Source organism: Mangifera indica, chromosome 19 (assembly GCF_011075055.1).
Source record: "Mangifera indica cultivar Alphonso chromosome 19, CATAS_Mindica_2.1, whole genome shotgun sequence".
NCBI lineage: Eukaryota > Viridiplantae > Streptophyta > Magnoliopsida > Sapindales > Anacardiaceae > Mangifera > Mangifera indica.
Window position 1 is genome coordinate 6747272 of NC_058155.1, and position 27699 is coordinate 6774970.

At 31.3% G+C, this 27699-nt stretch overlaps 1 protein-coding gene across 11 annotated transcripts; it reads left to right on the forward strand.

Annotated features, from left to right (window-relative positions):
* Nucleotides 1-1231: 1231 nt before the first annotated feature.
* On the forward strand, nucleotides 1232-16998 carry LOC123203186 (serine/threonine-protein kinase STY46-like). 11 transcript variants are annotated; one of them, XR_006499222.1, is made up of 18 exons: nucleotides 1237-1823; nucleotides 2745-2859; nucleotides 4253-4365; nucleotides 4572-4691; nucleotides 5826-5892; nucleotides 6422-6532; nucleotides 7045-7095; nucleotides 7494-7633; nucleotides 7718-7825; nucleotides 8473-8546; nucleotides 9388-9563; nucleotides 10051-10146; nucleotides 10712-10792; nucleotides 10924-10974; nucleotides 11616-11756; nucleotides 14904-15038; nucleotides 15124-15388; nucleotides 16731-16998. XR_006499222.1 is itself a non-coding variant. In XM_044619411.1 (17 exons), exons 1-17 carry the CDS (start codon nucleotides 1642-1644, stop codon nucleotides 15271-15273), a joined length of 1812 nt encoding a protein of 603 aa, XP_044475346.1. In that variant the 5' UTR covers nucleotides 1232-1641; the 3' UTR covers nucleotides 15274-15627. The 11 variants fall into 11 exon arrangements, 6 of the variants coding, with proteins under 6 accessions (XP_044475346.1, XP_044475349.1, XP_044475345.1 ...); XM_044619411.1 differs by lacking the exon at nucleotides 16731-16998 and having other exon boundaries at nucleotides 1232-1823; nucleotides 9487-9563; nucleotides 15124-15627; XM_044619410.1 differs by lacking the exon at nucleotides 16731-16998 and having other exon boundaries at nucleotides 15124-15627.
* Nucleotides 16999-27699: the final 10701 nt, after the last annotated feature.

A 27699-nucleotide genomic window follows, 5' to 3' on the forward strand; every position in this document is an offset into this window, starting at 1 on the left:
TACTAAAGTTACTGTTTTATACAATAAGGTAAACATGTGTCACATTTTGATATTTTATTTAATTTAATAAAATTATATATATATAAATAATGATATATTAAAATATAATTAAATATTATTTTATTTGTAATTTAAAATTATTTAATCATATAATAATACATAATTATTTATATATAAAATTATTTTTATGCGCTCCACTCCACACCACAGCACACCGCATTTACTGAAATTTTCCCTTTCTCAAATAATTTATGCCACGTGAACAACGTTTAATAAATTAATAAATGAATATTTATGAAATTATTAACCCAAATTAGTAGTTATTAAGTATTAAAAATTTAAACTCTCACTCATAAGATGTTAAAATTAACAAAAATAATTAATTTCAAGAGTAATATCATCATTTAACTAATAATATATTAAAAATAATAAAATACGATTTATTTCTTCCTTAGGTTTAGAAAAATAATAATTTTCTTCCAAAAATTAAATTTTAAAAAATCGTATTTTTCCCTTGCTAGGTTTTGCATTTTTCGGCTCTCTCTCCCTTTGACAATCTTATCTCTCTTTAGCGACCTTCTCTCCTTTCTCCCACTTTTTCCAATGACGAACATGAAGACGAGTCGATGACAAAGACAATGTCTTCGTCACTCTTTGACGAAGACATCATCGATGCATCTTTTTTGATCTAGTCTTCGACTTTGACGAAGGGGGAGAAGGGAGAAAAGGTCGTTGGAGGGAGAGAGGGTTGAAGAAAACTCATCGGAGAATGCAAAACCTAGCAGGGGAAAAATATGATTTTTTAAAATTTAATTTTGAGGAAAAATTATTAGTTTTCTAAATCTACGGGGGAAATGACTAGTTAAATAATAATTTTACCCTTAGAACTAATTATTTTTATTAATTTTAAGGCCAAATCACTATTTCCCACCCCAGATTTGATACAAATCCAATTTCCCATTTACTAATTATGAAAAATCTAAATACTTACTTGTCTGTTAAATTTTATTATTACTATCAAAGATAAAAGTATCATTTATTAAAATATTTAAAAAACTAAAATTTTTTCATATTTATCCTCTTAAATTTAAAAATTTAACAAAAGTTTTTTCACCTAAGGTTTGAAAAACATTTTTCCTTAAGATTTTTTAGGCATTACTGCCAACGGTTGGATATAGCGATGGTAGTGTTCTCCCACCTTCATGGCTTTTCTCTCAATGTCGCTTTGGCCTTTATATTATTTTACTCGGCGCTGTACATTGAACCCTATCCATTCTACTGTACAGAAAATTCTATTTCTGTAATAATTTATATTATTTTTAAAACATCAAACGTAGCTGGTGTCTCTGTTTTCCTTTGCCTGAACAATCCTGATATTCTCTCTCTAGAAAGTTAAAGGCAATCGTCGCTTGCTTTCTCTTCCTCCGTTTCTATTCTTTTTTACTTTCCCAAATTGCCCTCTACTTCTCTTCAAAACTCCATTTCGCTCTCTTCTCTGACCTCGTAGATTCTAAAAATAGTCAAAGATCCTCTCCCTACTTCTCTAAAATTTTCTCACCTATTTTCACGTACTTGCTCTCGTTTTCTCGGCTATGTGAGGTTGCTGTTTGACTTGAAAAGGATTGTTGCAACTAGAACGCTATGGATTTGACTGAAGGTGTTGGAGAGAGCTCGTCTCCGACGCGTAGCTTCGGGAATTTCAGTAACTACGATGTGCGAAACGACGTGTTTAATCGGTTGATAGAGTGTGGAAACGAAGAGGCTGTGTGTAATCCGGAATTTCGTGAACTGTTGGATGCACACTTCAATCGATTGCCTGCAAGGTAATTATACAAATACAGACCAGTGCGCTTTTGTCTTTTGGTAGAAAAAGATTTTGAGTTTGTTGATTCAATTTTGAATTAGAACATTATTGTTGTTATTTTGAGTGTTTCAAGCTGAGTTGAAATATTCAGACTTCGGATGGAGTCATTACTGTGTGAGTTCTGCATTTAGTCTTGTAGATTTGATTTTATTTTTGTCAGATTATTCTTTTTTGGTGAATGACTTTCTGTTTATATTGTTTTGTTTTGTTTTGTTTAAAACAAAAAGAAAAAGAAAAAGGAAAAGGAAAAGAAGAATTAAAAGAAAGGAAAAGAAATGGACTTTGGATGAAAATTGTTATTTCTAACTACAATTTATCATCGGTCTTACGGATCTGAATTGAGCCTTTATCTTTTCTATTGTGGATTACATAAAGATAACCATGGCCTTATAACTAGTCATGATGAGGTCCAAAGTTACATAGAATATTCCTAAATACATTTTGAACTTTTGTCAGAATCAAAGAGCACCGCTTTTTAATTTAAATCTTCTGTACATAGTTCTCAATAAAAAAAGAGTTTGATATTACTTCTAGTAAAAAAAAATTGATAAAGTCTTGTTGAATCTTTGGAATTTCTTTTTTTTTTTAAATTTTGTCTGCTCAATCTGATCTCTTTTGGCTGAAAGGATAATTAACTACAATATCGGTAACTTATGTCAGAATCAAAGAGCACCGCTTTTCAACTTAAATCTTCTGTACATAGTTCTCAATAAAAAAAGAGTTTGATATTACTTCTAGAAAAAAAAATTGATAAAGTCTTGTTGAATCTTTGGAATTTCCTTTTTTTTAAAATTTTGTCTGCTCAATCTGATCTCTTTTGGCTGAAAGGATAATTAACTACAATATCGGTAAATTAACTTGCATCTTTTTTTTATATCAGTTATGGACTTGATGTCAACATGGATAGAGTGGAAGACGTTTTGTTACATCAAAATCTTCTTGCACTCGCTAAGGACCCAGACAAGCGGCCTGTTTATCATATCCGATTCATGGAGGTAGTGTATTTTGTTCTGTAGGATGGTAAATGCTTGGATTTTTGTTGTTGATAAAATCTTGCTATAGTGCTTGTGAAAAACAACTTATCTTTTTTTTTTTTTTTTGAATTGTTTGTCACTGAAATGCAAAAACCAAGTTTTACTTTTGAAAGCATTGGATTTTCTATGTCACTTTCTTTACATAAAATGATCATGAAGAGAGCAATAAATAAAATGTGTCATCATAGAAAATTTCTTGTATAGTCCATAAGTACATGGTATGTTCAAGATGAATTATAGAGAACTGCATTCATTTTATTTAATTTAGTCTTGAACCTTGATATATATTGCCTTTTATTTATGGAATTATGATTTTGTAATTTCCATTTTGCACTTAAGAGGCGATTTATGGCTTATGGCTCTAAGGAAAAGTAAAACCCATTTTTTAGATAGGCGACTTATGGCTTTCATTTTACAGTGAGATTATCATTGAGAAGGGTTGCAAATGAAATATGTATTAATTTATGTTGTACTTTATTTCGCTGCATATATCAAATGTTAATCTTTCTTCACCTTTTGTGATCTGTATGTATCTACCAAGCAGACATAATGCTGAAGAAATTTACATTTTGCAGTTAGTTTTGAACCTTGATATATTACCTTTTCTTTATGGAATTATGATTTTGTAATTTCCATTTTGCACTTAGGAGGTGACTTATGGCTTATAGCTTTAAGGAAAAGTAAAAACCATTTTTTACATAGGTGACTTATGGCTTTCATTTTACAGTGAGATTATCATCGAGAAGAGTTGCAAATGAAATATGTAATTCAATTTAATAACTTATGTTGTGCTTTATTTTGCTGCATATATCAAATGTTAATCTTTCTTCACCTTTTGTGATCTGTATGTATCTACCAAGCAGACATAATGCTGAAGAATTTTACAGTTTGCATTTAGTTTTGAACCTTGATATATTGCCTTTTACTTGTGGAATTATGATTTTGTAATTTCCATTTTGCACTTAAGAGGATACTTATGGCTTATGGCTTTAAGGAAAAGTAAAAACCATTTGTTACATAGGTGACTTATGGCTTTCATTTTACAGTGAGATTATCATCGAGAAGAGTTGCAAATGAAATATGTAATTCAATGTAAAAACTTATGTTGTGCTTTATTTTGTTGCATATATCAAATGTTAATCTTTCTTCACCTTTTGTGATCTGTATGTATCTACCGAGCAGACATAATACTGGAGAATTTTACATTTTGAATTTTATTTGTAACCATGAATACATAAGTTTTGTTTTTCTTTCTGCTTTTGTCTTTGGGTTATGTATCTCTTATTATCTGCTATTTTACTAGTATTCCCACTTTATCATATCTGCAATGTTGACTTCTCGGTACTGCTGCTAGAACATTTGCGCTAGCCCAGTTGGTGCTGAGGATCAACAGTATATAAACATTATTTCTAGTTCAAGGCCATCTCTTGATGCAGATATTGAAAGAGTTGTGCCATCTCATAAGAGGTATTTATTTGTGAAGGTCTTATATGCCCATGTTGACCTATCTCTTAGCTTATTATGATATTATCTATGAATGAATTTAAAAATTGCATGAAGGTTGTAGTTTTTGATTTGTGCTTTTTTGGATGAGGTTTTGGTGTAGTTAAAGAGGTTATTGAAATTGATATTCTTTTATGTCTATTGCTGACTTGTGTCATTTCTATAAATAGAATCAAGGATTCTGCAATTGATTTTGAGCCTTGCTCTAAGCTTGAGAACCTTGATTTGGATGTGAGAGAGAATACCTATGCAATGGAGGAAAGATTTCTTACAGATGATTTCTCAAGCAGGTACTTCAAATCTCCATTGATTTTTGCTGTTTCTCATTAACCTAGTGATAGGGAAGGAGATTTTCCAATATTAGGTCTGTAATGCTGTTTACTTTTTTGTAGGTGCGACACTTATGCTTTAAATTTAACCAGTACTTTTCTGTTTTATTGTTTTTGCTGTTCATGGAATTAGAAGTCCTATCAATGGTCCTAACTTATATAGAGATTATAATTGAGATTAAAAAAAAATATTAGATGTAACAAAGGAGTGTCTTAAAATTGCTTCTCCTCCTAGAGCTCCACCATCAACCTTAGAGGGTGTAAATTCAGGGAGAGAGAGACAGGAAGAGTGATATCAGTCTCTTAGCTTAAACTTTTAGACTTTGTTTCCTGAAAAATAATAATGCATTTAGTCACAGTCATCTTCTAAGTAAGAGTAAACTTAGAGTTGAATCATACTTGTTGCATCTTCAGGCTCCTTTGGCTGGAAATTGAATGTCCATAAATCTGTGTCAGTTCCTAGTCCTGGATCTTCAAGTAGTTGAGGAGCTTGCTTGATCAACATTTGATTCTCTCCTATATTTGGGATCGGTAGGTAGATCCCAAAAGTCTAGATGACGATTAGGCTTTCCATAAAGTTCTTTGCCTGGAGCGCCTTTAGCAACCTTGAAATTCAGCATATTACTGAACTACTTGTGAATTATATGAGAAAATAAATGATCTTGTTACAACAACTAGATCTAATAGGTTATATGCAAAATATGGTGAAGTTATTTGCTTGTACACCATCCTTGCACTTAGCTAGGTCCATTAGAACCTCATTGCGAATATTACCAAAACATGACATCAGTATTATGTCACATAATTTATCTTACTGTTATATAAATTGAGAAATGGGAAGCTCCTACAGATACTTTTTATTATTTTATTAATGATGAATAATATAAGTTGTGGTCCAGCATAATATTTTGGTGGAAGCATTTATCAATGCTGAAAAAATATAGAAATCTAAATTTGAATCTCTTAATTTCTTTTTCACTGGAGGTTTGAAAAAAATTTGCAAGATGTTTTATGGAAGCCATATTTGTTATATTAATCATAGATTGGACATAAGCATATGTGGAAATAAATTGTTTGTTGGGAATTGTAATGCAGGCAAGAAACTTTGAACGTTCATGAAGTAATATTTTCTACAGTAGACAAACCAAAACTTCTTAGTCAGGTATGTATGAGGAAATCGAGTTTCCTTCTTCTTTACTAAGTTTTATGTTCCTTGTATGAGATTTACTGGGAGTTGATATTTTATCATTGTGAATGCCTTAAACTTCTATGAACTAGTAACGCTTCTGAATGCCTGCTGTCTTGACTGAATATAATGATAAGTCAATTAGCTTCTTGAATGGTTATAATCTTTTTTTGCCATTAATATATAAAGTTCATTGACTTTGGGTGTCTCTGTTTGTATGTGAAAATGCATTAGATCCCTGATTCTATCAAATTTAAAATCAAGAAAATAACAAAAGTTGTACTTGATAATCCATCTACTGCTAACTATTTGGAAACCTGTAAGAGGTACTGTAATTTCAATAAATTTAAATAGTCTTGGGAGGCTTCAATATAATTGCATAATTAATTTATACAAGAAACTTATGGCATTTTAACTCCATCTTTTCTCTGATAGACCTAATCAAGCTTTAAATATTGACATCAAGATTCTGAATAACTTCTAATGAAGAGCCATTTTCTTCTAGCTTTCTGCGTTGCTTTCTGACATTGGATTAAATATTCGAGAAGCACATGTGTTCTCTACAACTGATGGCTACTCCTTGGATGTATTTGTCGTGGATGGATGGCCTGTTGAGGTATGTTCTTACCTATGGTATTTATTGTCTCCCTGTACTCTGTACTGAAATGTTTTAGTGTCTTCTTATTTGTCTGCTGAGCACTGATCAATAGTTTTATTACATGTTATAACTCTTGAGATGTAATGCAATCCTATTTATCATTTATCTTCTCCTTAAATACCCATAATCTTCCTCTCCCCCAATCTGTGCTGTTATTACTTGTTCAAGAAGCAATTATATTGTTGTTAGAAATTAAGGAATTAATGAGGATCCCCATTTACTTCACTTTTAGTGAGTGCTCTGTGACTGAACTTATATAACATATTAATTAAAAAATGGTGGCTACAAGTTTTGACGTATTGCTTTTGTTTTCTGTTGTAAAATTTTTCAAACCGATCTTTTAAAAGGAATTACACTTTATCCTAGGACAGTGACCTTATAATATATTAAGGAGCATTGTGATTATATTTCTTTATGACAGGGATCTGTGCTGAGTCCAAATGTTGCTGACTTTGCAATGTTGTGCCCAGGATACAGATAGTTTGTATTTGGCTATGGAAAAAGCAATTGCTAGGAGTGAGGTATACTTTTCGCATTTTGATCCTCTCTTATGTCTGTGGTTTGGTTGTTCATGCTTCCATAGAGCAGTTCATATGCTCCATCTCAGGGAATAGGAGAGTGTTCCTTTAAGTTGCATGGCATATATATCATGTTTCTTTAAAAACTCAATATAACTAAACCTTTACTTCAGTTAAATGATCAGCTCAATTAATCATTATATGCTTTTTTTGCTGTTTCTACTCTATGCAATTGTTTTCTTGTACCTACCGCTTCTTCAAATAACAGTAGATGCATTTATTGTGTTCGGTACACATATAAGTGTGATTAAAAAATTTGAAGCATTCTTATAATCACTAAATGGTTGAAGTCAATATGAATATTAATAGAACTGTTATTATGGTTTTGCATTGGAATGTAGGGTTCATGGTCTGGTTCTTCAAATTCCTGTCCACCTATGGAGAAGGCATTGGCAGGACAAACAATATCTGGAGATTGGGAAATAGATCGAAGAATATTAAAGATAGGAGAAAGAATTGCATTTGGATCTTGTGGAGACTTGTGAGTTGTGTCTATATGGCCTTCTGCTTCAACTGCATTTCTCATTTTATTTGTTGCTCACTTTTTCTCTGGTGCTTGTCAAAGATACCGTGGAGTTTACCTTGGTCAAGATGTTGCTGTTAAAATTCTTCTATCCGAGCATTTACATGATGCTTTGAAAGATGAATTTGCTCAAGAAGTGGCTATTCTACGGTAATTAGTTTGAAGTTAAGGTTCACTACGTCCCTTGAAATTTGTTATTGTTGTTTATTTATGCATAATTTCATTATGGCCTGTCTTCCATTTAGAATCTTACCGATGCTATTTGCCTTGTGGAGGCCCATCTACCAGTTGCTCATTTAATGAGATCAATATAGCTAAACCAAGATTTCAGACATGGGCACTTGTTTGACAAATTTAAAATTTATCAGTAATTTTAGAATTTAAAGCAAAATTATGGAGACAAAAAATATAAACTCATCTATTATTTTTCCATCAAGCAGTCAAAAGCCAAAAGGCTTTATAAATATAATCCTTTAGTTCTACTTTGGTTTTTTCGTTTTTTTCACTATCATTGTCTCACACATGGTATTGCTGTCTGAGAATTTTTTGCACCAATAAATTGTAATAAGTTTTCCTCCATACCGTCAAGGATTACAAAACTTTTAAAGAAAATTTTTTTCTACACATTTTATTTGCTTAATTTGAAGATTGTCATTAATTGTTTTGCTTTAAACTTAAAATTTATACCATGATTGGTGTTTGAAAGTTTAGAATTTTAGTTCCATCACTGTCTTTGTCAATGCTAGAATGAGTTGAAATTCCATGGATCACCCACTATTTTCGTGTTTTAAATGCAGGCAGGTCCAACACAGAAATATTGTTCGTTTTATTGGTGCATGCACGAAGTCCCCTCATTTATGCGTAGTAACTGGTATGGAATTTTTTCCTGGAATTTACCAATTTCCTTTGAATACACGGTTATATTCTCAAATTTTTGCTTCCTTTTAATTCTATAAAATTAGGCTTCAGTGTTGTTACAGTGGTAATGTTACATGAGCATACAGATAAATTGTATTTTAAGGAATGAGTTTCATTTGCGCAACATATGTTAACGAAATAAGATGAGAGGGGAAAAAGTTCTGAAAGAACAATCAAGGCTTTGGACAGGTGATGCCAAATCAAGTGCTAATTTCATTAATAATTTGAGGAATGTTTTGATCAATTGTTTGGCTTAGTTTCTAGTTAGCTTTCTAATATGAGTAGGATAATGGTTTCTTTCAGCTAGGGCTTGTATGGCCCGGCATAATGTTGTTCTTATTAGTAGGCTAGATCTTTGTACCTAAGTTAGTGTTGGTCTTCATTCAAAATTTTCATCTCAATTAAATGTTAATTTTTCCTTTCATGACTAGGTAGTCTATGATACACACATACACACACACCTTGGTTTGTGCTTGTGCCTTTTTTATGACATTGGGAAAATTGGGTGATTTTTTATGCTTGTTACATTTATTTATCCTGTTCTTAGTCTGGAGGGTTTTAGAAATTTTAGAATTTAAGCTTCTATTGTGCATTTGCTTTTAAAATTTTTTGAGACAATCCTTATTTCCTTTCGTTTCATGTTTAACATCATCAAATGTACCTGTTTCATGGCTTTAGCTTTTGGAATTTTTATAATACTAAAGATATTTTGTTAGTATGGTATCTTGCCTGTCTTTGTTCATTATTTTCTGGGTTCAGGAAAATGCACTCATTGACATTGTTTTCTCCTGTAGAATATATGCCTGGAGGAAGTCTGTATGATTACTTGCATAAAAACTATAATGTATTGAAGCTCTCTCAATTACTGAGGTTTGCAATTGATGTTTGCAAAGGAATGGACTATTTGCATCAGAAAAACATAATTCATAGGGACCTCAAAACAGCAAACTTGCTTATGGATAGCCAGAAAGTAAGAATTTTCTTCAATATAGCTGATTTGATTAAATTGCTTTATTATGTCAAAAGCATATAAACTGGGGCATTTCTTGGAACTATTTTGATTGATCTGGGTGTCTAGGAACTGAAAGAGATTAACTTGTAAACCAGGCCATGGTGTCTGGGAAAAGTTGGGTTCTTCCCATTAAAAAGGTTGCATTTTTTTCTAGGTTGGTTATTGCTTCTGAGAGAAACTTCTAAATCTGCATTCTATGGCACCTCAAGTTAAATATATTCTCACAGGGGTGTCTAATATATTGGTTGGTAAAATATGTTATAGTCTTTTTGAATGTGGGCACTTTTGAGTTACTACCCTGTGCATGTTACTTTTTTTTTTCTGATTATTTTACTATTGTGGTACCATTTATTATTGTAAATTTGATTTACATTAGTCAATAGAATGCAATTATATCTTCATAATCTATTTCTGTGATTAAAGGGCTTTTTTGTGTTTTCTCAAGGTCGTTAAGGTAGCAGATTTTGGTGTTGCTCGGTTTCAAAGTCAAGGGGGAGTAATGACAGCAGAGACTGGAACATATAGATGGATGGCTCCAGAGGTCTGTTTGTTTGATGCTTGCTATTCTTTTTGCTTTTTTGGCTAGACTTGAAGTTTATATTTCAAAGTTTGTGCGTTGAACTCCAGAGTTTCTAATTTTACGTTTATATTTGAAAGTTTAAGATCTTCGTGAAACAAAAATCAATTAGCAAATTATTGGCAAAATGCCTCCGATGCTACTCTTTGTATTCTTTATCATCCACCAAGGAGTGTACTGCCCTTTGGGATAGGACCAACTTATACAAGGTTTTATGCTTCTGAACAATGAATAGTGAATCTCTGGTTAAATGTGCATTTCTTGAATTAAAAAAAAAAAATCATATTTTGGAAGTTTAGATAAATAACACACTTATTATTCTGTGGATGCTAAATTTTATTATAAGTGTTTCTCCTTAGCAATGTGGCACACCCAACAGCATTAGCTTCTTTCAGTGAACTCAGGCCTCCTGTTGTAAATATTTCAGTCTGATTTTGTACTGAAAAGTTTTTTCTTGTGTATATTTTGAAGACTTATATCTACTTCAAATGTTAAACCTAGTGATATATACATTTTTTTTGTTCACAAGGTTATAAACCATCAGCAGTATGATCAGAAAGCAGACATATTCAGTTTTGCTATAGTACTGTGGGAGCTAGTGACAGCCAAGGTGTTTCCTAAATTTCCACAATTCCCTGTTTTTTTATTCACACACAGTCTATTTTTCCTTCTACAGTTTACCAGATATGTAGAAGTTTTGTAGTCAAGATAAGCATCACTAAGTCATTGTTTTGGTATCAGGTTCCATATGCTAACATGTCTCCGCTTCAGGCTGCACTGGGAGTGAGACAGGTTTGTACATCTCTTTAACAACCTACATACCAATTATTTTAGAGCTTTGGCATCTTTAGAATATGGAGGGTCAAATATTAAACTTTGACATTGTGTAGTTTCCTTCAAAAAGTGCATGACAGCACAATATATTTCTTTTATTTTGGAAGCGTGCACACAATTTGTTGACAAATATTGGAAGTACCTGTCGCAACAACGAGGGAGTGGGGTACTTGACAGCTTCCTGAAAGAAATATCTGATTTTTCTTTTGCATATCAATGTTGCCATTGGAACAGTTTACTGATTTTAACATTTTTAAAATTTGCAAAAGTCTTAGGAGCTCACATCAGGTTATAAAGTGGTTTGGTTTAAAATTTTTAATGTGAAGAAGGAAAAATGTAATTTAAATGTTATGAATGTTTTAAAATACCATATTTGAGAATCTCTGATTGGCAGTCTGATTGATTCAGGTCTCATTTAACTTTTTCTTGAACCTGTCTGAAATTGACACCATCTGTCTTCAATGATAGTTAAAAATGATATAAATTCTAGATTTTGACCTGGCATTTAGTTGATAGAACATTGGAGGTAGAACTTGCTGTTTTGCTGAAGAATAATGTGATTGTTATTGAGCCTAATAGTTAGAATACTCTTTTTCCAGGGACTACGACCTGATCCTCCCGAGAATTCACACCCAAAACTTGTAGACTTGATGCAGAGATGCTGGGAGGAGATTCCTAACAAGCGACCTTCCTTCTCTGAGATAACACTTGAACTTGAAGCTCTTGTTAATGAAGTTCAGGTATAAATGTCTATACTTTCTTTTATGAATTTTGAAGCTTCTGAAAACTAAATTTAGAACTTTGAATCTTACGAAACTTCGGTCGCTGTAAATAGCAAATGAACAATCTAAACACGCAATGTCGGAACTTTTTCAGGAATTTGTGTTGTGTTGTGTTGTAAGTTGAAAAGAGTTATAGAGGTTACATATTTTACCAAGAGAGAGAGAAATTAAGGCATTCCCGGACCACATAAAATAGACTTAAAAAAAAGTATAACTCTCTCGTACCATAGCTAGCAAGTTTTGTCCACGTGTAAAATCTGCTCTGCTGTGAGTAATCACAGTAATCACGAACACTCTTTTTTATTAGACGGGGTTAAATTACATTGATATTGAATATTTTATGATCCTTATGATATTTTCCTTTAACATTTGAAGTAAATTTGTATTGTTCGTACTGGGATCATCTATGCTTGCCCCTCGGACGACAATTTTCTTATGAAAATTGTTCTGCAATTCAAAATCACTTATTTACTTATAGTCAGAGTTGTTATGTAAAATAAGTTGCCGCAAGGTGAGCAAACCATCCAAGGAAAAAGGACCTAGGATTTGGAGATCATTGATAGAAGGATCTTTGCTTTTAGATTGAAAAAATGTTATTTTATTTTTAATTCAAAATTATATAATGATGCATAATTATAATAATTAATTTGGTATTTATTGCTCTTATAACATTAATGCATGAAAATATTTAATCATGTAATTGGATGACTAAAAATTAAAAATAAAGTAATATGAGGATTTATTGTTATTTGTGCGTATTCTTTTATTGTTTCTATAAAATCAGTGCATGACTGAGATTCGATCTAGAATGTGTAACCGGGCCTGAAAATGCTTTCTGTTGTACATTGCTGCTCCCTCTTGGATCTTTATTTCTTTTTGCCACACTTTTTCTGCTGTCCGCTTTTGGACTTGATTTAGAAATGCATCAAGTTGGCATATGGTTTCAAGTAGGATTAATTTCAAATTAAGTTAAATTTAAATATGGGTTGGTTTAAATTTAATTCGAATCTATTAGAACAAATTCAAGCTAGTAAAAAGTATTGTCGAAATGACATTTATGAGATGAATAATACTATTGGTGGTTGAATACACTATCAACGTGATGAAGATTGTCACCAATGGATGAATAATATCGACAGAGAAAGATTTGATCTAAATTTGAGCTTAACTGTCAAACTAAAATTTTAGTTTGAATTGAGTTGAACATCAATTTGGGTCAAGTTGGCTTGGTTTGAGTTGCCTCAGTTTTCAGGTAAACATTTACGTCAAAATGAAAACAATTAGCTATTTTTCCACTCTTCAAGAAATAAGAAAATTGTTCTGTCTAAAATATTATGGTTTTATTCCCATTAATCACGAAATGAGTTAAATGAATAAATGATTCACGGTTACAAGATACAAAAATTATCGAAAATTTATGTTTATATACTTTATGTCAGTTCTCTACGGTCTCTCATAATATATTATAACCCTCAGTTGTTTTAAGGAACCATAGAGAAAGAGAGAGGAGAGCCATTGAAGTCGAGAGTGAGAGGAAAAAGGGAAATTGAAAATTTTAGCACTTTCAGAGTTCGCCTATACAAATTTATCACATAGTGTACTAATTAAACATTTATACTACAAAATCAACAAATTTTGATAAACATCTCTGCATTTGACCAATCTTCTGAAAGCGTACAAGGTGAAGTATTCACGCATGACATTTCCATTCATGAATTGGGTAGACAATCTCTGCTCTTTCATCATTTGATTTCACCCAAACACTCAATGCGGCATTCATCTCCACCCAAACACAGCCGACAATGCATTCATCTCCAATCTAATACAACCGACACTGACGCACTCAGATCGCAGGCATGGCTAACGCTAACGTCGACATTGACGTTGCCGTAGATAAAACCGATGCTGACAACATTGCAATGGCAAGCCATGTGAGTTCTTCTTTGTGTATTGAACTGACAGTAATGGATTGTTGATAATGATAGCCTTTTTTTTTGGTTAGATTTAGGGTTTGTGTATAACAAAATTTTAAATATTTTTTGTTACATATAAAGATTTCTGTTGGAGACACACACATACAACATATACACATATACATACACACACATACATACACATGTTTATGCTTGATATGTTGGTTGTGATGTGGTAGACTTTGCATAATTTGAATTGGCCTTAAGGGTTTTGTATGGAAGAATAGGTAGGTGAGAAAAATTGCGGGTCGCTTAGACAAGACAATCTCACTTGATTGCACTATTCACAAGAAAATAAATTTTTTTGGTGGGATTTGGGATTTGAGTAATTGATGTTTTTTTTTTTTTTGTCAGGGTTTGGGATCAACTATTAGAAAGATTCCCATAGGTTTCATGAGACCCATGCATTTTGAGTGCAAATGATGCTCTGTAGGAAGAAGGGCGTAGAGATGTTTCAAACAACATGTTTGGGAGCTTCCTGGGATTGGAGGACATCTAGTTTAGTATTGTACTTATACATGCGGTGCTACTTTGTTTAATTAATCGTGTAGATCCAATGAGAGAACTTTGGGTTAGAATAAATAGCGTTGATATCCCTTTCGGCCCTATAGAGTTTGCTATGGTGACTGGTCTCATATTTGGGCATGGCATAGACATGTCAATCTACGTTGATTATTTAGAAATGCCTTAATTGAAGGAGGAATACTTTCTGGTTGTTTGGTTAATAACTTATTTGGACATCAAGAAAGCATTTGAGTCATAGATATGGGGAGACAGTGACAACGATGTTGTCAATTTTGTGTTATTGTATTTATTGTTAGGGGCAAATAATAGAAATGTTATTTGAGATCGCATATTACATTTAGTCGACGATCTGAATGCATTCAACCACTATCTTTGAGATTCGATAGTGTGGAGTAATACTGTAGACTCTATGCAATAGGGCATACATTCAAAATATGAGGAATGTTTATAGAAATACCTGCCTTACAAGAGGTCACTCCCTTTGCTTAATTACACTTGATGCAATTCCCAACTACACTTTAGATAAGCATCGCATAATCCATCTAGTTCAATTAGTATATACGATTGTAAATACTAACCATAATTGTTGTACATTATATAATATTAGATTTATGAGATAGTGGGAAACCTAGCACTTTCTATCCATTTCCAAGTAGACGATAAGGTCCCCCGTATGCTTAAGTGGAGGATTGTTGTCCAGCTAATGTGGGATGATGTACCAACAATTTTGGATTCTTCCTTGGTAAGTGGATTATTCATACTTTTTTAGTTGATCATTTGATATTACATTTGTTTACTTTTAACAAATTTTCATTCTATTCCCTGAGGTTATTACACCTGTATTGCGCCTAACACAAATCAAGTGGGAGATCGAGTGGTACATACATGTATTAGAGTTCACGGGAGAAGAGGCACCAACTGCCTTAGATAGTGATGAGGAGGCAATTACATTTGACGATGACAAGGATGCTCATTAATCACGCCCTGCTCCTTTCCAATCAATATTCTTAGGGGTCGTGTTGGTCTTCTCCTGTAAGGGTTTTGAGCCTACAACTCTCCATGTCATCCGCTCTTTGGTTGTCTCCCACACAGGTGTTCAATCCCTTACTCTTATCTTTCATACCCAATATTAGCCAAATAGGCTACCATATGAGGATTACCTAGGATATTCTTCTCATGGTAACATTAAAATCAAGGAGGTGATATGCCCTAATACGCTTCCAAAATAATTTTTCAATATGCTTGGTTTTTTTATACTATGTATGTATGTTACCTTTTATATGATAGTTACAAAAACCGTAAATGGTATTAGACATTACATTTGCCATCGACGTAATGATTGAATGATGCTGATATGAAATTATGGCCAAGTTTGAAATGTCACCAATGTACATATATAGGTACCTTAAGAATGATGTCCATATCTCTGTTTTCTCTTTTCCCCCAATACCAAAGGCTAGTAGATAAATCTTATTACTATCGTTTTTCGCAACAACAATGAAAAACGTTTTAAGGTACTTCTCCTTTAAATTTGAATTGTCAATGCAAATTACGAATGACAAAACTATTAGAACCCCTTTATTGAACAATCCAATACCATGAAAAAAACTAAGACTTATTTTCTGTATTGGTGTCAATATGTGTTACAGTTCTTGGGTTTTGTAACTTTGGATTGTGGCAATAGTCAAATAAGAGCAAGAAAGACTTATCGACATATCCTTGTAATGCATTTATTACATATGTCTTTGCACACCATGCTTGTGTGTTTGATACGTCAATCTTGTACTTATCCGTCATGTCATAAATAATTTCCTTTGGTTGATATATGCGGGGAATCACAAATATTGATTTAAGGATGATCCCTAATACTCGAGCATCGACTTGTCTATGATGTGACAATATTTGATCTGGTAGATAAGTGTGTGTGTCCCCCATAAATTGTAACACCCAAAAGTCTCCATCCTTGTCCCTTGTTGCTCATGCTCACCATTTACATTGCTCTACACTTAATATCCCACCGTTTCCTATCAGAGTCACCATTTTCAGCATCCACGACAAGCTTAGGAATTTAGTAAAATGAATTAGGATCATGAATGTGATTTATATATGTTTCGTGATCTATGGAACCATGACGTCTCGCATTAAACTTGACCTTGTCATTACAATCATTGGTTTGACAACTTTGAACATCTTCTCATACATTGTACATCTCATGGTATTAGATCAATATATCGTAGATGTTGTTATCATCCACAAACCTCTCAAACTGATAATCATTATCATCATCATCATTATTGTCACCGTTATCATTGTACTCTTTATTATCATCATCATCATTGTGATTCATATTATACTGTTGGAAACTATGTGGCTGTGCTTAGTCTTATGGTAGATAATACTCAATTTCTTCCTCATCAACTTGTTCTTTTGGCAGATTGTCTCTTTCTTCGATACAACTTTCGGTAACATAAAGTTGTGTCGATCTTCGTCTGCTTCTTGCTACCATCATCACATACTCAAGATGATTATCATCATCTTGAATCTCATATGACCTTCTCCCCCACCAATGCTTCACTAGCGATAAATATGTGCATATTTGATTGACTTCAATCGATTCTGAGATGATAATATATTTTCATTACAAATCCTTCAAAATCAGTAGTTGTGTTAATGCAGATCACTCTTTCATCTCCTTCAACATATTTTATTACGTTGTTATCTCTTGTAATTCATTGTTCTCCAAAGTGAATTATAAATGCGATTTTTTTCATTTTTTACTAAAAATAAACTTGCAACATAAGCAAATAAACTTGAAAAATCAATTGGAAAATTAAATTAAATATTAATTAATTGGGGATATGGAAAAATAGGTACGAGAACTCACCTAGGCTAGGTGACCTCACTTACCTATTCTTTAACAGTGTTTTCTATCTGATTTTCACCTCAAACATATCATAAACAATTATTTTACCTAATTTGTTTTTATTTTTCTGATTGAACTATCAGTGCTCTAAGTAATTTTAACTAACAAAGAATAACATTTATAAATAAATCTCATTTCCCATAAATCAAAAAGTTTGTCTACTTTATGTTATTTGATTTTCAATTATGAAACAAAAAAACACATAAAACAAGAGGTTTGGGTCAACGTTGACCTAAATTATGATGAATTTCATTTAAAATCTTTGCAAAACAATTGTTATTTTTTGTCGAAATTAAGTCGGTTGAGTCTTATATTTATAAAGTTGAAGACAAGAGTAATTTAAATATTACACAAAACTTTGTGGTAAAAATATTTAATAAATAAAATATGTGATAAATTTGTATAAATAGATCGTAAAAATGGTAAAATTTTCAATTCCTTAGAGAAAAATATCTTCTTTCACCTGTTCAGTCTCTTTCTATGCATGAATGCAGAATTATGACATTGCAAAAACTCACCGTTTTGCGTAGTTCGTTAGTAATATATCTGTATCGTCTAGATGTATGGCTACCAGTAATCAGTCTAAATTCAGTTTGTTGATTTCACGTGACATAAATAAAAGAGAATGTATGGCTACCAGTAATCAGTCTAAATTCAATCTGTTGATTTCACATGAGATGAATAAAAGAGAAACAGATTTGCACAAAATGTATGCTTCGGATAATATCAACTTATCAAATCCCTGTAAAAATATAAATGTGGAGAAAATTCTAGTTCACTCATAGAAATAAAATAAGGGTCAAAAGACTTGTTCCCACCCAAATATCTATCAATAAATCAATTTTTATTAAAAATTTCAGTGAAAGTTTGGAATAAAATTATTATTTTAATAATAATATTTAAAATATATATAATTCATTGAATTTTTCTCATAAGTTTTAAAAACTAATAATTTTACTTATATTAAAACTTTTTCGATTTAAAAAAAGTGACATTCCTCCCCACCCCCCCCCCTCCACCCCAAAAAAAAACTAGTATTTTTTTTCTTATTGTTGTTATCGTCTCTCTCTCGTATGGACAACGAACCCAGATGATTTGTTTGGATGTGTCGTCGTCCAGATAAGATTCTTCGTCTGGATGACAAAGGCGTTGTGACAACGCCTTCGTCATGCAAATGAAGCGATGAAACGTTGTCCACAAAATATTCTCAATTCCAGACGATGCCTACTCCGAACCCATTGTCATCTCAGCTCCAACATTGTCGCATCATCTAGACAACGATGTGCCCAAACAACGCCTTTGTTGTCTAGATGAGATTCTTCGTCCAGATGAGAGAGAGACGACGTCATGTAGATGGTGGTGGCAGTAAGAAAAAACCCTAGGTTTTAGAAGGGAAATATCACTTTTTTAAAACTATAAAACTTTTAACATGATTGAAGTTATTAGTTTTTAAAACCTAATGAGGAAATAATAAATTATATATATTTTAAATATTATTATTAAAATAACAATTTTTCACTAACCTTAATTAAGATTTTTAACAAAAATTAACTTATGAGTGAGTGTTTAAGTTTTTGAGGTTTTCACTATATATTGGGTGGAAACAAGTCTTTTGGCCTAAAATAAAAGGACAAGATGTATTTTTCCTTGTAATCTGCCTTCATTCAACTTGATAATATAAACTCAAACATCTCATCATTCATAATTAAATTTATTAATAAAACAATACATATCTATTTGAAGTAAATAAATAATATATAATTCATATATATTATTATATAATTGATTTATTTTAAATTAAAAATAAAATAATACTCAATTATATAATAATATATATAAAATATGTAAATATTTGTGTATATAAAATAATTACGTGTAATATTACTCTAAATTTATTATAATCTCTATCATCTGTCAACTTCATGGACAAACAAATCACTACCAATCATGAAGCACAAACAAATACCAAATCAATTTCATGAAACCAAATTCAGGAGTAAGAAAATAAATCAATGGCAGATCCTTCATGTTCTTTAGCTCTGCCTAACCCACTGCGAATTGTCTGGAATCTTAATTTTTAAAAGAAAAATAGAAAATTAAAACATGAGTGGATTCTTCCTTTTTTATGAAATTAATTAAAAATGGCTTGCATGTAATGCCTTCAGGATTTGTCTGCCTGTCTATTGTCCTCTCTTCTCATCTCATCTCATTTCATTTTTAGCATTAAACATTCCCATCTCTATCTTTTTTATTGCATTTTTTTATACATGTTTTCATGTATATTTTTAAAATTTTGTTTCGACGTATTACGCAATTTCAACTGTTGACATTGACCCCCATTATTTTCTAGCCCCATGAGATAGACAGGGGTTGATTAAAATACTATTTTTTTTACTTTATATATATATATATATAAAATCACTTTTTTTTATTATACAAGTATAATAACTTTTTAAAGTTGATTTTGCTTTTAAAAGAATAAAATAACGAGATTTAAGATTGATTGGATAGGTTGGCTAATCAGCTAAACACCCGTTCAACTAATTTTAAAAAATAAATTGGTTGGCCAATCTGTTAAACACCCCGCCGACCTTCCCACCATCAAAGTTATCATAAAATTTCATATTTTCATCTCATTTCACCTCATATTTCAGTCTTAGTTATGTGAGTTGATGAGTTTTATATCTTAATTGGATAAGTTTATGCTTTGTTGGATGAGTACAGAGCCTAAGGATATTTTATGTTTTAAACTATATATATAAAATAAGAAAAAAAGTGATTATATATGTATACAAGAGAAAAAAATAGACTATTTTAATCAATATCTCCAATAAATATATTGAGGGACACTTTAAAGTGAAAGTGAATATTGTTATAATAACTTGAATCCACATCCATTATTATTATTTGAATTAATTAATCAATTAACTTTTTTATATGGTTTAACAACATAACAACTATATTTGTGTCTCCTCTTCTTCTCTCTACCAATAAGTTGGATTTTGAGGCTTTCCAATAAACCTAGATTTGAGGCAAGCCGAGTTTGAGTTCGTTTAAGTTTGATCTCGGTTCGATTTGAGTAGAGCTAATCTTGAGGTTGACCTTGAGTTTATCAAACTCATCTCAAAGGTATTCAAACTTGACTTGTTTGAGAGGAGTTGAACTCTAGTTCAGCTTTAAGATTAGATTTGAATCGAGTTTATTTGAGCTCAATTCAAACAAGTTTAAAATGAGTTTAGCTCAAACAAGCTCGAGCTCGAGTTTGAGCTTGAGCTTGAAAATTCAATATTTTCAAGTTTGAGCTTTAAGGTGGTCAGCTTGTCAAACTCAAATTTAAAAAATTTGATACATAACGATGCCATTTAACTAGTATGCATTAAAACACTATTGTTTTACTAACAAACTCAGCTAAAAGCTTGTTTCAAGCTCGGCTCCTTTGAAACGAGTTGAGCTAAAACTCCTTTAAAGCAAGCTCAGTGAATCGAACACGAGCTCCTTTGAAGCAAGCTCGACAAGCTTGAGCTGGAGCTCAGCTTGACTTGAATCTAGCCTTATTTGACTCAAATTCAAGCTCAAATTGAGTTTTCAGTTTAGTTCGATATTAAAATGACATTATTTTGACTAATACGTATCAAAATAATGTTGTTTTAGTCTATTTATATAGATTTTTTTAAACTCATAAGCTTGACAAACCAATCACCCTTATAACTCAAGTTTAAGCTTGAAAATATTGAACTTTCAAACCTGAGCTCGAACTCCCTTGACCTGAACTAGTTTTGGACTAGTTTAAACTTGACTTGATACTAGTCCTATTTTCTAGGCTATTTAATGTAAATTCTTTTATATTATGTTGTATATATATAATAAAGTTATTTCAAATTCGGTATAAATTAATAACAACTAAGTTTCTTCTAAATTAAAATTTGAACTTTCCAATATATTTCACATAAATTCCTTATATTATGTTGTCTAAATCTTATAAGTTTGAATACCTTAACTTAGATATGTCTCCATGCATACAAAATGAACTTTAATTTTTTAATGAAATTTAATGTGGAAGTAGAATTCTACCCGTAATGGAAATGGATCTGGTGATTTTGGATACAAGTGGACGTGAAAAACATTTTTAACGGTCCTAAAGAATTAAAGCAAACTAGGTCTTTTATAAATAAATAAATAAATAAATAAATAAATATATTTATTTATTTATAAAAGACCTAATATTCCAATTCAATTAGGTCCACAATTTGGGATAGATTCGACCCAAACTTGTTAGAGCTCGTAAATGAGTTTAGTTCGAACGAATCCAAAATAACCTTGGTTCAAAAGATTTTTAGTTTGAGCTCAATTATGAAAGTTAAATATTTGTGAGTTCGAACTTAAACTTTAAGGGTGATTGATTCATTAAACTCATGAGTCTAAAAAATTCTGATATAAATAAATTAAAACAACGTTATTTTGATTAATACGTATAAAAACAACGTCTTTTTAGTCTTTTTTTGCTCAACTCCTCTCGGATAAACCGAGTTTAAACAACTTTGATATAAGTTCTAGTTTGACTTAGTTTAGATCTAATCCTAACCATAATATCAAAAGATCATGTATGTTATTCCTATTTTTCTGTAATCTTCTGGCAATTGCATTTGGAATTCGGAGCAGTAAATACCAATACCCAATTTAAATTGTAAGTCGGTCGGTACCATATGCATTAACCCTTTTTAATCTCAAATATGCTGTCTGTTGCCCCCCAGTTCACACCTCGCTTGAAGACAAATAAAAGAAATTAAAAGGATGACAACAGTAAAAGATAGCCATTTTGAATGATAGCTAGCACAGCAGTAACTGGGAGTACAATATAAAGGGTATCCAAGGAGGTGCATGTCTCTTACTGTTTGTACAGGCCCCAATTTATTAATTGAAATTTGCCACCTTCTATTATAATATGTCCAAAAGAAGGAAGACAAAATCCGCATTACTTTTGAAACAATGCAAAATTCCACCATCAAAACCTTACATCCCTGAACGAAACATTATCTTCATGCAATTACATATATTTATTAATTTAGTTAAGCAAAAGGAAAATAATTCCATTAATTATTAACATCTACTGTTTGTGCATCTTAAAGTTGATAAAAGAGGGAAAAGTCTTCCTGTAGCGTGTTCATTCTATTTCTACCAAACACCTTTCGAGTTGAGATGTTTTTCTACTTTATATCATGCAAATTGTTAGAAACTAAGCTTAACACTTGAATATCAGTGTAATTAAGTATTTATTAATTCAATAATTTTAGGTATACACAATTTTAAGTATACAAATGAATAAACAAATGATGTGTTATCATATGATTGAATATTATTTTATCCTTAATTCAAAATCATCTAATCACTTGATGACATATATCAAATATATACCTATTTATTTTCTCGAAATTAATACGCGTAATTTTGTTGTTATTAATTAAAATTGTAACAATGGTCAAGTAGTTTTCTAAACTATCATGAAGAAGTCCAGCGTTTAAATTTCCTTGGTGAAACAATGATTTGCTCTGCATGGTAGGCTTCATGGTGGGAGGATTAAAGAACATACATTACCACTGACCACAAAATCAATATAATATTTATCCTAATAATTCAAATGAAAATAGTGTTGAATCCGATTAATTCATTTTTAGCGCGCTTTTTGTTCTCCATCAGCTGCATGAAAATCCACGCAGGAGCACAAGTTAAAAATTTCACTAAACATCATACTAGTTTCAGTTTTTAAAAGATGTCACGTTGCTCTCTAAAGGGCCATTTCATAGGAAAATTCATTCCTTTTTATTTTATTTTATGATCAATCTCCCCATGGCCTTGCCAAAAGGATTGAAAAATTCATTAAGACGCGCTGTTCGAAAAAAAGAGAAGTGCAATTACAGAAACTATCAGGCTGAAAAGGGTAATTGAGCAGTCTTTTCATAATTGATTTCTTTTTTGGCAAAAAGCCTATTTCCCACCCAAAGTATGCTACTTGTTTAAGTTTCCCTTTTTTACTTTGAAAATCTCAAATATCTATCTATGACTGGTTAAAATTAATAACAGTAGGGACGAAATCATTATTTTATCTATAATATTAAAAATAAACTAAAATATAACCTCTGTTTGCCTCCCTAAATTTTAAAAACTAAAAATTTCCTCTAACCTAAGTTTTAAAAAATCACAGTTTCCCTCTAGGGATTAGTTTCCAAATATCCGGTGCCATCTCCGGTGTTGTCGCTAGTAGCCTCTCCCTCCCAAGGGTTTCTCTCTCTCCGACGGTCTCTCTCCACCTATTTGGATGTCTGATCAATGTCAAAAGAGGCATGAAAAACGAAGAGCTTTATCGAAAGGTGTCATCGTCCAGATAAAATTATATATATTTTAAATATTATTATTAAAATAATAATTTTACCCTTAACCTTGACTGAGATTTTTAATAGAAATTGACTTATGGATAGATATTTAAGTTTTTGAAAGTTATAAGGTAGCACTTTAGCTTTTCATTATATCTTGGGTGGTAACAATCCTTTAGCCTAAAATAAGAAGACGAGATGTATTTTTCCCTATAATCCGTCTTCATTCAACTTGATTATATAAACCGAACATCTTATCAATCATTATTAATTTTATTAATAAAATTATATTTTTTCATTTTAAATAAATAAATAGATATATATTATATATATATATTATTATATGATTTATTTATTTTAAATTATAAATAAAATAACAATCTATTATATAATAATATATATAAATATTTATGTATTCAAAATAATTATGTAAGATATTACTCTAAATTTATTATAATCTTCATTATCTATCAACTTCATAGACAAACAATTCACTATCAATCGGGAAACACAAACAAATACCAAATCAATTTCATGAAACCAGATTCAGGAGAAAGAAAATGAATTAAACCAATGAGCAGATCCTTCATGTTCTTCAGCTATACCTAACCCACTGCAAGTTGTCTGGAATCTTAATTTTTATAAGAAAATAGAAAGTTAAAACATGAGTGGATTCTTCCTTTTTTTATGAAATCAATTAAAAATGGCTTGCATGCAATGCCTTCAGTATTTGTCTGCCTGTCTATTGTCCTCTCATCCCATCTCATTTCGTTTTCAGCATTAAAAATCCCCATCTCTATCTTTTTTATTGCATTTTTTTTATACATGATTTCATGTATATTTTTTAAATTTTGTTTCGACGTATTATGCAATTTCATCTGTTGACATTGACCCCCACTATTTTCCAATCCCATGAGATAAATAGGAATATTGATTAAAATAATTATTATTTTTTTGTCTTTTATACATATATAACTATTTTTTTATTATATAAATATGATCACTTTTTAAGTTAATTTTGCTTTTAAAAGAATAAGATTATGAGATTTGAGGTTGATTGAATGGGTTGGTCGTATGGATCAGCCGGATAGCCATGGCCAATCAAACACCCGTTCAACCAATTTTAAAAAATAAATTGATTGGCCAACTACCCAATCACCCTGCCAACCTTTCCACCATCAAAATCATCATAAAATTTCACATTTTCATCTCATTTCACCTTATATTTCAGTCTTGGTTTGATGAGTGAGTAAGTTTTATGTCTTGCTTAAGTGAGTTCATACTTGGTTGGATGAGTACAAATCCTAAGAATATTTTAGATATTTTATTTTTAGGCTACACATATAAAATATGAAAAAAAGAGGTTATCTATGTATACAAGAGAAAAAAATAGACTATTTTAATCAATATTTCAGGTAAATATATTAAGAGACACTTTAAAGGGAAAATGAATATTGTTTTAATAACTTGAATCGGCATCCATTATTATTATTTGAAATAATTAATCAAGTAACTTTTTTATATAGTTTAACAACATAACAACTATATTTGTGTCTCCTCTTCTTCCCTCTACCAATAAGCTGGATTTTGAGGCTTTCCAATAAACCTAGATTTGAGGTGGGCCCAGTTTGAGTTTGTTTAAGCTTGATCTTAGTTTGATTTGAGTGGAGCTAATCTTGAGCTCGACCTTGAGTTTATCAAACTCATCTCAAAGGTATTCAAGCTCAACTTGTTTGAAAATAGTCAAACTCGAGTTCAACTTTAAGGCTAGATTTGAATCAAATTTATTTGAGTTTAATTTGAATGAGTCTGAAATAAGTTTAACTCAAACAAGCTAGAGCTCAAATTTGAAAGTTCAATATTTTCAAGTTCAAGCTTTATAGTGTTCAACTTGTCAATGTGGTGAACTTAAAAAATTTGATATAAAACGATGTCGTTTAACCAATATGTATTAAAATGATATTATTTTACTAATGAACTAAGCTAAAAGCTCATTTCAAACTCGACTCTTTTGAAATGAGCCGAGCTCAAACTCCTTTAAAGCAAACTCAACGAGTCGAACACGAGCTCCTTTGAAGCAAGCTTGACAAACCTTAGCTCGAGCTTAGCTCGACTAGAATCAAACCCAATTTGACTCAAATTCAAGCTCGAATTGAGTTTTCAGTTTAGTTCGATATTAAAATGACATTGTTTTGATTAATACATATCAAAACAATATTGTTTTAGTCTATTTATATAGAATTTTTCAAGTTCACAAGTTTTACAAACCGAATACCTCTATAACTCAAGTTCAAGCTTGAAAATATTGAACTTTTATACTTGAGCTTGAGCTCACTTGACTAGAACTAGTTTTGGACTCGTTCAAACTTGACTTGAATTCAATTCTATTTTCCAGATTATTTAATGTAAATTCCTTTATATTATGTTGTATATATATAATAAAGTTATTTCAAATTCGGTATAAATTAATAACAACTGAGTTTCTTCTAAATTAAAATTTAAACATTCCAATATATTTCACATAAATTCCTTATATTATGTTGTCTAAATCTTATAAGTTTGAATACCTTAACTTAGATATGTCTCCATGCATAAAAATGAACCTTAATTTTTTAATGAAATTTAATGTAGAAGTAGAATTCTACACGTAATGGAAATGGATCTGGTCATTTTGGGTATAAATGGACGTGAAAAACATTTTTAACGGTCCTAAAGAATTAAAGTAAAATATTATAGAGTGCTAAGAAAATGCATGGATGAAAGACAAAACACTTAGTGTATTTGGGGTAGCAGAATTTGTGATCGAATTATCAATTGACAATCATATTTGTATCCGAATATTCTTTGGATAATTTAATTAACCGACATTTTATTGTTAGCATAATTAAAAAGCATTTTAGTCATGAATATCGCTTTACGTCTCCATGCACTGTGAAAATTATTACTCCATGCATGTTCCCATAATGTAAAGTGTTTATTTTGATATAAATGTTTCTATTGCGAAGTCGGTGCTAAGGAGAACTAATATTCCAATTCAATTAGGTCCGGGATAGATTCGAGCCAAACTTGTTAGAACTCGTGAATGAGTTTAATTCGAACGAGTCTGAAATAACTTTTGTTCAAACGACTTCTAATTTATGCTCAAGTTTGAAAGTTAAATATTTGCGAGTTCGAGCTTGAGCTCGAGCTTTAAAGGTGATCGATTTATCAAATTTGTGAGTCTGAAAAATTTTAATATGAATAAATTAATGTATAAAAATGATGTCATTTTAATCTTTTTTTGCTTAACTCTCTAGAGCGAACTTGAAAAATTTTAATATGAATCAATTAAAAAATATTATTTTGACTCATACGCATAAAAACAATGTTGTTTTAGTTTTTTCTTACTCAACTCCTCTCGGGTAAACCGAGTTTGAATAACTTTGATATAAGTTCAAGATTAGTTTGATTCGAATCTAACCCTACCCATATGATATTAGAAGATTATATATGTTATTCCTATTTTCTGTAATCTTCTGGCACTTGCGTGTGGAATTTGGTAACCGTTTCACGCCTCGCTTGAAGACAAATACAAGAAATTAAAATGACGAAAAACAGTAGAAGATCCACACATTGGTAACCATTTTGAATAATAGCCAGCACAGCAGTAACTGGGAATACAATATAAAGGGTATCCAAGGAGGCGCATGTTTCTTACAGCTTGTACAGGCCCCTGTTTATTAATTGAAATTTGGCACCTTCTATTATAATATGTCCAAAAGAAGGAAGACAAAATCCGCATTACTTTTGAAATAATGCAAAATTCCACCGTCAAAACTTACATCCTTGAACGAAACATTATCTTCATGCATAATCAAACAAACATTTTAAACTATAATAAATTGCAATTACAACTATTTATTAATTTAGTTAAGCCAAAGAAAATAATTCCATTAATTATTAACATCTACTATATGTGCATCTTAAAGTTGATAAAAGAGGGAAAAGTCCTCCTGTAGCATGCTTATTCTATTTCTACCTAATACCTTTCAAGTTGAGATGTTTTTCCGCCTTATATTATGCAAATTGTTAGAAACTAAGCTTAACACTTAAACATCATTAGTGTAATTAAG